At 33.6% G+C, this 12,079-nt stretch overlaps 2 protein-coding genes across 3 annotated transcripts in view; one reads left to right on the top strand and one right to left on the bottom strand.

Annotated features, from left to right (window-relative positions):
• Positions 1–12,079, bottom strand: part of Sos1 (SOS Ras/Rac guanine nucleotide exchange factor 1) — a 124,973-nt gene that overhangs the window by 96,122 nt on the left and 16,772 nt on the right. The window lies entirely within an intron of this gene.
• LOC124963386 (non-histone chromosomal protein HMG-14-like) lies at positions 3,706–4,288 on the top strand. The gene has a single exon (XM_047523092.1). It carries the CDS (start codon positions 3,706–3,708, stop codon positions 4,015–4,017), a length of 312 nt encoding a protein of 103 aa, XP_047379048.1. The 3' UTR covers positions 4,018–4,288.

Raw genomic sequence — 12,079 nt, 5'->3', positions numbered from 1 at the left:
AAAGATTTTAGGTGCTCTTACCACACACAGGAAAAAAAAAAAAGTGAATGAGATGATAGATTAATTTGCTTGACTACCGTAGTCATTTCACTAAATGTGTATGTGTGTGTATATACACAAAATGCCATGTTGTAAACCTTAAACATATACAATAAACAAACAAGTAAACAGAATGTATGACATATATCTCAATAAAGCTCCTGCCAGGAAGAGAGAGATTGACACACTAAGGAGACATGAAGAAATAATTATGTGTTAGTTGCAAAAGTAGTTTCATTACTAAGTCAACTGTTGAACATTAGGTAATTCAGAAAGTAAGCTTTACATAAAGCATTATATACATCCTGACAGCATTCTGGGTACCCACCCTCAGCATGGTTTGAATTGTATTTATTTAGAAACAACCTAGTTGACACTTCTGACAAAGCAACATTTATCTTAGGATATAAGGATATTTCTAAAATATACATTATTAAAAAAAAAAACTAGAAATCTGTTTTGAGACTTTCACAAAATATCCAAACAAATTTCAAAATAATTTCTTGCTCTTAATTACCAGTAACACAAAGAGAAAACCAGTTTTCAAATTATGGTGCAGAGTTAAGGGCTTCCCAAAGGTACTTCAGGTATTACTATATAAATGTGAGGAGACAGTCTGATTCTATTTATTGCCTGTGTTGAAAAAAGAGGGAGAAGAAAAAAAAGAAACCCTTTCTTTCTTTCTTTTTTTTTTTTTTTTGGGTATCCAACTATACAAATATATACAATATTTTTTAATATTAAAATATTAATATTAATTTTAATTTTAAAATATTGATATTTTTAATTAAAAATATTACTCAATTTTTTTAAAGGAAGACCCTCAAAATTGAGGGGAAAATCAGGCTACATAGATTCTGAGGAGTGAGACCTGGTAGAATGCAGGAGGGAAGAGAAGAGATTTCCACTTTTAATTTATATGCACATATATCATTTAAATATTAAAAGTTTATTACTATTTAAAAGAAAACAAATTCTCCTAAAGTAAGTTATAAAAGAAATCTCAAATTTATAAGCTCCTTTTTTTCCTTAAGAAAGCTATAGGGGCTGGGGAGCTCAGCTGGTAGAGTGCTTGCCTTGCAAGCGCAAGGCCCTGAGTTCGATCCCCAGTACCGCAAAAAAAAAAAAAAGAAAGAAAGCTATAAAGTCATTAGGAACACACCTATTGACAATTAAACACTGGCCACTTGCAACTTCTTTTTTTTTTTTTTTTAAACTACAGAAGTAAACTTGGATTTTTGCTTTAGCAAAAAGGAAAATTTAAATAAGAAGAACATTTGGGAAAATTAGCAAAATAAGTTCATAAGTATAATTATTTTCAAGAATTTGATACTAAGGATTACTAAAAGTTGAGGAGTTTAACAATAAACATGTAAGTGAAACAATATAAAGTAGCAATACAATTAGAAATAGTTTAGTACACACTGCGAAACAAAGATGTAAATTTGCTAATTAAGTAAATTGTTAAAATGCTTACCTTAAGGTAGAAAAGACCTAATTTAAGATTTGTTTTTCTAATTTCATTCATTTTGGAAGTTATCTTTTCAAAATAATTTTAGACTTATAAACTAATTGCTACCAAGAGATTATTATTTGTTTGTTACATATTTTCCAATAGAAATCATGTTATAAATGGAGATTAAATGCCCAGGATCTCAGAAGTCTATTTCATAAAATTATATAATATAATCTCAGTTCTGCCAGGTATGTGGCACACACCTTTAATCCCAGCTACTTGGGAGGTTAAGGCAGAAGAATCACAAGGTCCACCTGGGTGCAACTTAGCAAGATCCTGTCTCTAAATAAAAAGAGCTGGGAACATAGCTCAGAGGAAAAGTATCCTGGGTTCAAATTCTAATTCCTATGCATACACATACCTACATATGAGTTCAATCTCACAAGCACACACATATGATCTCAGTTCTAAGGCAACAGTCTAAATTTTAGAAATTGAGACTTAGAAAAGAGAAAATAGTAAAAACATTTGATACCCCTTACCAATATAAGCATGTCCTCAGTCAAAATTTCTAACTACATGAATTTAATCTTTTACACCACTGTCTCACCTTCCTCTTTAAATCTCTCTTTGGTGGTTCCCTGAATGCCCCTGCTGCAACACCCACAGAAAACCTTACCCCTTCCAAAATACATGTGTTTGCAAGTGTCTAAGTCACCCACTGTCCCTCTTGCCACCCACTAAGACTCTTAGTCTTTCACAAACAGGTGTGATTTCAATTTATACCTACGAAGAGAGAGGCTTTATAAATAAACTGATATACGTAAAATATGTAGCTTAAACCTTCCAAAAAGTAACTGTGGTTTCACAAAAGTATATTTGTTATTCTGTATGAAAATATAATTGGAAGAATTTTGGAGAATAAAACTAAATAAAGTAAAAATATTTAAGAAATACAGAAAGTAAAAAAATATTCTAAAAAAAAAAAAAAAAAATATTCTGTTTCTATTCAGAAGTTCTTTTTACCCTAACCTTAGTGCCCCAAATAACCTGTGTATGTGTGTGTGAATGTAGTGCACAGTTAATTCAACCATTCATCTATAATGATTAAAAAGATTTACAAGTCAGGCTCCCAGGTGTACAGTTGTGAGGTGGGAGTTCTGAGGTGGGAGGATCATTCAAGTCCAGGAATTTGAGACCAGCTTGGGCAACACAGCAAGACCCCCATTCCAAAACAAAACAAAACCAAAAAGGGAAAAAAAAAAAAAAAAGGGCTTACATATTTTTACATTGTATTTATCAAAATATATACCACATTAGTCCTTTGAATGATAACTATCCTTGGAACTGTCTTAACTTCTACTAGAGTATAAACTCCTCTTATGTAAAACCCCTTAGTTATCCTTCTACTCCTCTATGAAGCCAAGTCCAAGATTTTGTATACAGCAGCTTCTCAATAAATTCACCTTTTGAATTTAACTGAGTTCTCTAGTGGAATTCCGGTAACAGGGGTTCTGAAAGCACCTTGTGCTTGTTAAGAACTACTTGTCTAGTGTGGTGGTGCAAGGCTATAGTCCCAGCTGTCCAGAGGCTGAAGCAGGAGGGTTGTCAGTTCAAAGCCAGCGTGGGCAATGCAGTGAGACCCTGTCTCTTAGTGGAAAAAGCACTGCTTACTATCTAAGAATATTAAAATTCAAATATCAAGGCATAATTAACTTAAACCAAAATTTAAGTTATTTTCTTGTGAAAAGAGTTCTGAAACTTGATATGAAAGAATTTTATCTGAGTTCAATAGACAAATCTCAGGACACAGTTCTGAATTTTACTCTAATTATTAGCATTATATCCTGCTGACACAGTTTTCATAAAGTGCTGCAGGAATACCCCAGCACAGAACCAAACTTTATAGACTGTAAGAGGGGCTTGCTGTTTGAGTTTTTGTTTTTTAACTCTGTACACTCAAGGAAATCTATGTCAAAAACTTTGATGGAACAAAAGCTAAAAAACAGAGACTTCAATGACTACATACGCAAGGAAAAAGAAAAGCTTAGAAAAGTCACTTAAATGTGCTAGGACAACCTACAGCAACTAAAAATAGTAAACTGAGAAAAGTGAAAAATCTGATTTTAAGAGTTACCACATGGGTCGCAGCAGCCTGGGCGGCGGGAGCAGCGCGGCGGCCAGGCAGCGCCCGCACGCGCCCCGCCAGGATGCCCAAGAGGAAGGTCAGCTCGGCCGAAGGCGCAGCGAGGGAGGAGCCCAAGCGCAGGTCGGCGCGCCTGTCGGCTAAGCCTGCTGCGGCCAAGGCAGACGCCAAGCCCAAGCCCAGGAAGGCGGCGGGCAAGGATAAATCTTCTGACAAAAAAGTTCAAACAAAAGGGAAAAGGGGAGCAAAGGGAAAACAGGCTGAAGTGACTAACCAAGAAACAAAAGAAGATTTACCTGCCGAAAATGGAGGAACTAAAAACGAGGAGAGTCCCGCCTCTGATGAAGCAGAAGAGAAAGAAGCCAAGTCTGATTAATCACACACCATGTCCTATCAGTGGTCCCGTTTCCCTTCTTGTACAATCCAGAGGAATATTTTTATCAACTATTTTGTAAATGCAAGTTTTTTAGTAGCTCTAGAAACATTTTTAAAAGGAGGGAATCCCACCTCATCCCATTTTTTAAGTGTAAATGATTTTTTTTAGAAGCGAAATCATTTACTGGTTGTTTATTTTTGGGTACAACCAGAAAATAGTGGGATATTGAAATATGGGAGGCTTGGACTGTCTTGGGTGTCAGCTTAACATTCCATAGGTGGAGGGTTAGTTTTATATCCTACAATACAAAGCATATTAAATGGCAGTTTGGAGTCACAGTGTTGCATTTAATGTCTTGAATATTTTAAATTACTTCTATTCCTGTGTTTTTTAGTAAAATTGTTTCTTGAAGAAGACTACTCCTGGATCATTGCTGTCAGAATCGTGTGTACTCTAACATTTTTGGTCGTGGAAGTCTTAGTTTTCCTAATATTTTTAATGTGCTGTGAAAGATTGAAAGTTTGAGTATGTAGTGTGTGTGACAAAGTTTTGAATTAGTGGGACCTAAATAACAGCAGCATTCAAAGATACTGGTACTTGATACTCTATTAAGAAAAATTTGCCTCCAAATTCAAAGCTGGAAAGTCACTGGAATAACTGAAAAAGAATCACAGTATAAGGCTTTTTAGATTTTCGGTACGTGTGTTAAGAATTGTGTACAAAGTGAAATGTCTGTGTACTGATTCTCAATACAGCCAATAAAATCTCAAAAAAAAAAAAGTTACCACATTATAATATTCAAATATCCAATTTTCAACAATAGTAACAATAAATCTCAAGACATACAAAGAGACAGGGATATTCCCACTCAAAGGAACAAATTTAATTAACAAAAACTGTCCCTGAGGAATTCCAGATATCACTAGACAAAAACTTTAAAACAATGAATATGTTTGAGGAGCTAAGAGCAAAAACACAAAATTAAATAAGAAAACATGAATAAATGATTAAAAGAAATCAGGATCTAGGCATGGTGGTACACACCTGTAAACCCAGAAATTTAGGAGAATGAGGCAGGAGGATCACAAGTTCAAGGCTGGCCTCAGCATTCTGTGAGGCCCTAAGCAACTTAGTGAGACCCTGTCTTAAAAATAAACAAATAAATAAATAAATAGGGCTAGAAATGCAATTCAATGGTAAAATGTCCCTGGGTCCAACCTCTAGTACAAGAAAGAAAAAAAGGAAGGAAGAAATTAATTAATAAATCAATCAGGAAAATGACATAAAAAATGAGAATATCAATAAATAGGAATTATTAAAAAAATTCTAGAACTAAAAAGTGTAATAACTGAAATGAAAAAAAAAATCACATAAGGTGTTGAACAGCAGATTTGAGAAGAAAGAACCACTAGACTTGGAAGATAGGACAAATGAAATCATTGAGTATGAGGAACAGACAGAAGAATGAAGAGTAAATAAAGCCTAAGTAACCTGTGGAACAACAACATGTGGACCAACATGCATTATAATAATCCCAGAAAGAAAAGAGAAAAGGAGATAAAAAGAATATTTAACAAAATAATGCATGAAAATATCCCAAATTTGATGAAAGATACAAATCTACAAATCTAATAAATTCACTGGAATTCTCATAAAATAAATGCCCAAAACCCCACACTGAGACACATTATAGTCAAACTTGAAAACTAAAGACAAAGAGAAAATATTGAAAACAAAGGAAAAGCATCTCTTCATGTATAAAGGATTCTTAATAAATTAACAGCTGATTTCTTATTAGAAACCATGGATGCCAGAGCACAGTGGAGTCATACATATAGATATCTATGTATATATATATATTTATATATCTATAAATAAAATGCCAAAAGAACAACAATAGCAACAACAAAAACAAAAAATCTGCCAACTGAGACAATATTTCAGATCTGGCAAAACTGTCCTTTCAAAATGAAGTACTTTAAAAACATTCTCAGATCAACAAAAGTTGAGAAAGCACATTGCAATTATCCAACAAGAAATGCAAAAGAGAGTAGGTTGAAATGAAAGAAGATTGCACAGTAGTAGTAACTCAAATCTATACAAAGAAAGAAAGGTCTCCTCCAGTAAAGGTAAATACATTGGCAAATATAAAAACTAGTATTACTATATATTTGGTTTTATCTCCATTTTTTTTCTTACAGGATTTAAAAGGCAAATGTACAAGAAACAATTACAAATTCCTATTACTCAGCACACAAGTATAGTAGCCCCCCAATCTGTAGTTTCACTTTCTGCAGTTTCATTTTCCCACCAAAAACCTCAGTCCATAAATATTACACGGAAAATTCTAGAAATTAAAAAAAAAAAAAAAAACTTATAAAATTTGTACTGGCACTGTTCTGAAAAACATGAAATCTCAGGCCACCCTCTGACCCCAGGATCTGAATAATCCCTTTGTGCAGCATATCCATACATGCTACCCAACTGTCAGACACTTAGTAGCCTTCTCAGTTATCAGATCAACTCCATGCCAAGAGTTCTATGGCATTCACCTCACTCCACCTCATCATGGAGACATTGTACCATCTCATATCACTACAAAAAAGTACAATGCAACATTTTAGAGAGAGACCACAATTACTTAAGCTCAGAATATTAAGTTTAGAATATTATTTTTACCGTTCTATTTATAATTAGTTATTGTTAATCCCTTACTGAACCTAAATCACAGATATGTACGTTTAGGGGAAAATATACTATACATATGGTTTGGAATACCCATGGTTTGGGGCATCACTGGGAGACTTGGAACATGTTCCCTGTGGATATGAAGCGACTAATACAAAAAGACATACTTTGTGATGACAATAACACACAAAGAAAGGAGAACTGAGCTGTTAGAAATGGTAGTTTTGCATGCTATTGAAGCTAAGTCAGTACCAACTTGAACTAGATTAGAATATTACCTGTAGCATGGTAGCAATAAAGAAAATATCTTTAAAAATATGCACAAAAGGAAATGAGACTGGAATCAAAACAGTTCACTATATAAAATGACTTTTTTTTTTTAAAACAGGAATTGAACCCAGGGGCAATCCCCTATTTGAGACACATCCCCGGCCCTATTTTGTATTTAATTTAGAGACAGGGTCTCCCTGAGTTACTTAGGGTCTTGCTAAATTTCTGAGACTGGCTCTGAACTTGAGATTCTCCTGCCCCAGCCTCCCAAGATGCTGGTATTACAGGTGTGCACCATTGCACTGAGCCCAACTTTTTTTTTAAAAGGTAGAATATAATGGACAATGTGAGCAGCAAAAAAGGTACAAAACATACAGAAAAAATAGCATTTGTTTTTTCTTAGCAATCATTAATTAGATCAAACATTCCAATCAAAGGCAGCAATTGGCAGAATAGATTTAAATACATGATCTGAGCACATGCTATCTATAAAACTTTTTACCTAAAGATACAAATGGACTAAGGGGACAGTCAGGCACACACCTGTAATCCCAGCAACTCAGGAGACTGAGGCAGGGATATGAGTTCAAGGTCAGTCTCAGCAACCAAGTGAAGTTAAATGCCCCAAACTAGTGAGACCCTGACTCAAAATAAAAAATAAAAAGGGCTGGGGATATGGGTAAAAGAGCCTCTGGGGTTCAATTCCCCGGTACAAAAAGAAAAAAAAAAAAAAAATTCAAAGGAACAGAAAAAGTCACTCTATGCAAAAGAGAACTGGAATGACTCTATCAGTGTCAGACAAAATAGGCTACTATTAGTCAAACACTGCTACAAGAGACAAGAACATTGTATGTTTATAAAAGTGTCAATTCATTCAGGAGATGTAAAACTTACAAACATACAGGCACAAACAACATGACCTAAAATATATAAAATGAACATTGACCAAAAAGGGAGAAATAGTTCTATAATAATAGCTAGAGACTTGAATATACCAATTTCAATAATAGATAAACCATCCAGACAGAAGATCCACAAGGAAAAAGAAGATCTGAACATTATAAACCAATTATTCCTAACAGAATATGCATACTTCTCAGATGCACATAGGACATTTTTTCCATGATAAACCATAACATGAAATAAAATCTCAATAAATTCAAAAAGATTAAAATTAAAGGTCTTTTCAGGCCGTGATGAAATGAAATTAGAAGTCAGTAACAAAAGAAAAACCAAAAAACTCATAAATATGTAGAAATTAAACAACTTAGGCTTAAACAGTCAATGGAAGAAATCATAAAATGACCAAATACCTAGAGACCAATACTTACAGAAAACTGACAATATACCAAAACATACAGTAGGGCTCAGATGCAAATGTATAGCTATAAACATTTACTTTTAAAAAGAAAATGATCTCAGGCTATAGGGTTGTGGCTCAGTGGTAGAGCACTTGCCTAGCATGTGTGAGGCACTGGGTTTGATCCTCAGCACCACATAAAAATAAATTAATTAATTAAATAAAATTTTAAAACAACAAAAAAAATGATCTCAAGTCAATAGCTAATTTTACACCATAAGGTTCTACAAAAAAGAAAAATAAATCTAAAGTTAGAGAAGGAAGGAAATAATCAAAATTAGAGTTAAAAAAAATAAAAAATAAAAAAATAGAATCAATGAAACCAAGAGTTGGCTCTTTGAAGAAAATCAAAATAAGCAAATGTTTAGAAAGAATGTCTAAGGACAAAAAGAAAAGCATAAATAACTAAAACCAGAATATAAAACAGATTATAAACAAGTACTATAAACTGTACATCAACAAACTAGATAAACTAGAAAAAGTAGATAAATTCCTGGAAAAACACAAATTAGCTAAGAAGACTCAAGTAAAAACAAAAGTAGGCAGGCATGGTGGTGCATGCCTGTAATCCCAGCAGCTGGGGAGGCTGAGGTAGGGAGGATCACAGGTTCAAAGTCAGCCTCAACAATGTAATGAGGCTGTAAGCAACCTAGTGAGACCCTGTCTCAAAATAAAAATATAAAAATGGGCTGGGATGTCACTCAGTAGCTAAGTGCCCCTGGGTTCAATACCTGGTACCAAAAAAAAAAAAAAGCCTAGCATTTGCAAAGCCCTGGGTTCCATCCCCAGCATGGAAGAGGAAGAAAAAGAAATAACTGAATAAGTAATCAAAAACCTCCCAACAAACAAAAGCTCAGAGTCGGATGGCTTCATCAGTGAATTCTACTAAATATTTAATTAACAACAATCCTCTCAAACTCTTCTAACACTTCCCAAACTCTTTTACCAAAGCCAGATGAAGGCATCACAAAAAAATTACAGATTAATATTCTTCATGAACACACTTGAAAAAATCCTCAACAAAAAAAACTAGCAAATTAAATTCAAAGCACATCAAAAAGATTATATACTTTGACCAAGTGGCATTTATTCTAGGAATGAAACAATGGTAAAACATTTTTTAAAATGTAATATACTACATTAATAATTAATTTCTCACTTGACAAAGAAAAGACATTTGACAAAATCCAACACCTTTCATGAGAAAACACACAGAAACAGAATAAAAGGGAATTCCCTCAACATGTACGATAAAGGGCATGTATGAAAATTCCATATCTCAAATCAAATTCAATGGTGAAAGACTGAAAACTTTCCCACTAAGATGAGGAATAAGATAAGGATACTCACTTTTACCACTTCTATTCAACATTGCATTAAAAGTTCTAGCCAAAAGAGGGAAAAGCACTCACATTGAAAAGTAAAACTATTTCTATTTGCCAATAACATAATCCTATATATCTATGTAAAGCCTAAAGGATCTGAAAGAAAGTTACTAGAGTTAAAAAGTTAATTCAGCAAAGTTTCAGGGTGCAAGATCAACACACGAAAAGCAGCTAGCTGTATTTCTAAGCACCACAAGGAACAATCTGAAAAGGAAACTAGGAATCCAATTCCATTTATTATCTAAAAGAATAAAATATGTAGTAATAGATTGAATCAAGGAGGTGAATAGTATCCTAGTATTTCAAAATGTTGCTGAAAAAAAATTAAAGATGGCCTACACTCATGCGTAGGAGGATTTAATATTTGTTAGATGTTACTATTACCCAAAGCAATCTATAGGTTCAATACAATCCCTAATAAAATTCCAATGGCTTTTTTTTTTTTTTTTTTTTTTTGAGAAATGGCAATCCCAGTCTTCAAATTCATATGGAACATATGGAATTGGAAGAATAAAAAAAAAAAAAAAAAAAATCAAGAAAAATAAAGTTGGAAGATTCACACTTTCTGATTTTAAAACATAATTTACAGTAATCAAAACAGTGGGTATTATCATAAGAGTAGATATAGATCAATTAAATAGAAGGCAGAGTCCAGAAATAAACTCAAACATCTATGATCTTTTTTTTTTAACCAAGTTACTCCAAGAGTTCCTTATTTTTGAAATCTATTAATTTTATTAAGTTATGCCAATTGATCTTTGACAAGAGCGCCAAACCCCTTCAATGGAGAAAGAACAGGCTCTTCAACAAATGATGCTGGGACAAATGGATTTCCACTTCAAAAGAATGAAGTGAGGGCAGGCATAGTGGTACATGCCTACTATCCCAGCTACTTAAGAAGTTGAAGAAAAAGGATTGCAATTTTGAGACCAGCTGGGGTAACTTATTAAGACCGCGTCTCAAAATAAAATTTTAAAAGTGGGTGAAGGGCTTGGAATATAGTTCAGTGGCACATGCTAATTCAGCATTAGCAAGACCCTAGGTTCAATTTCCAGAATGGCCAGGGGGTTGTGGGGATAGAGAGAAAATGAATATAAAGTTGGGCCCCTAACTCATACCAAACAACAATCAACTTCAAATGCATCAACAACCTAAATATAAAAACTTAAAACCATAAACCACTTAGAAGAAAATGTAAATCTTCACAGCCTTGAATTTGTCAATGGATTCTTAGCTCTGACACCAAAGTCAAACGATGAATGAAAAAAATGATAAACTGAACTTCATCAAAACTAAACTTTTGTTCACCAGAGGACATTATAAGAAACTAAAAAGCCAACTTTTTGGTTGCATTTGAGAGAAAATATTTGCAAATCATGTTTAATAAGAATTTATTATCAAAAATATATAAGGATCTCCTAAAAACAAAAACTACAAATAACCAAATTAAGAAATGGGCAATGAACTTGAGTAGACATTTCTCTCTCTAAAGACAATAAATAACAAAAACTACATATAACCAAAATTACAATGGAATATTACTCGGCCATAAAGAAGACTGAAATTATGGTATTTACCAGTAAATGGATGGAAATGGAGACTATCATGCTAAGTGAAAAAAGCCAATCCCCAAAAAACAAAGGCCAAATGTTCTCTCTGATATTCTCTCTGATATGCAAGTGCCAACTCACAATAAGCTGGTGGGGAGTGGGATAGAACTTCACTGGATTACACAAAGGGGAATGAAGGGAAAGGAGTGGGGATGGAAATAGGAAAGACAGTAGAATGAAGTAAACATAACTTTCCTATGTGCATATATGAATACATGACCAGGGTAACTCCACATCACGTACAACCACAAAAATGGCAAGTTATACTCCATGTATGTTTGATATGTCAAAATACATTCTAGTGTTATGTATAAAAAAATTTTTTTTAATTTTTAAATGTCAAAAAAAAAAGTGGGCAATGAACCCTAATAGAAATTTCTCTAAAAAAGATAATTAAATGGCCAACAAGTACACGAAAAAACACCAAACATCATTATTATTAGGACAACACAAACCAAAAACACAACGAGATACAATTTCACACCAACCAGAATGGAACCAAAGGAAAAAAATGTGTAGGCAAAGATGGAGAGAAATTAAACTTCGTGCATTGCTGATAGGAATATCAACAGTAAAGTCTCCATAGAAAACAACATGCAGTTCCTCAAAAAGATAACCATAACAGTTACTAATGACCCAGTAATTCTAAAGTATATTCCCAAAAGAACTGAAAACAGGGATTCAAATCAATACTTAGATGCCAATGTTCATTAAAGCATTAATCATGTTAGCCAAAAGGTAGAAAGTAC

Source organism: Sciurus carolinensis, chromosome 13 (assembly GCF_902686445.1).
Source record: "Sciurus carolinensis chromosome 13, mSciCar1.2, whole genome shotgun sequence".
Lineage (NCBI taxonomy): Eukaryota > Metazoa > Chordata > Mammalia > Rodentia > Sciuridae > Sciurus > Sciurus carolinensis.
This window is presented reverse-complemented; position numbering and strand designations above follow the sequence as displayed.

What these genes read in the sequence shown, in the direction of transcription:
- LOC124963386 (XM_047523092.1), top strand. Translation starts at nt 3,706, where the DNA reads ATGCCCAAGAGGAAGGTCAGCTCGGCCGAAGGCGCAGCGAGGGAGGAG.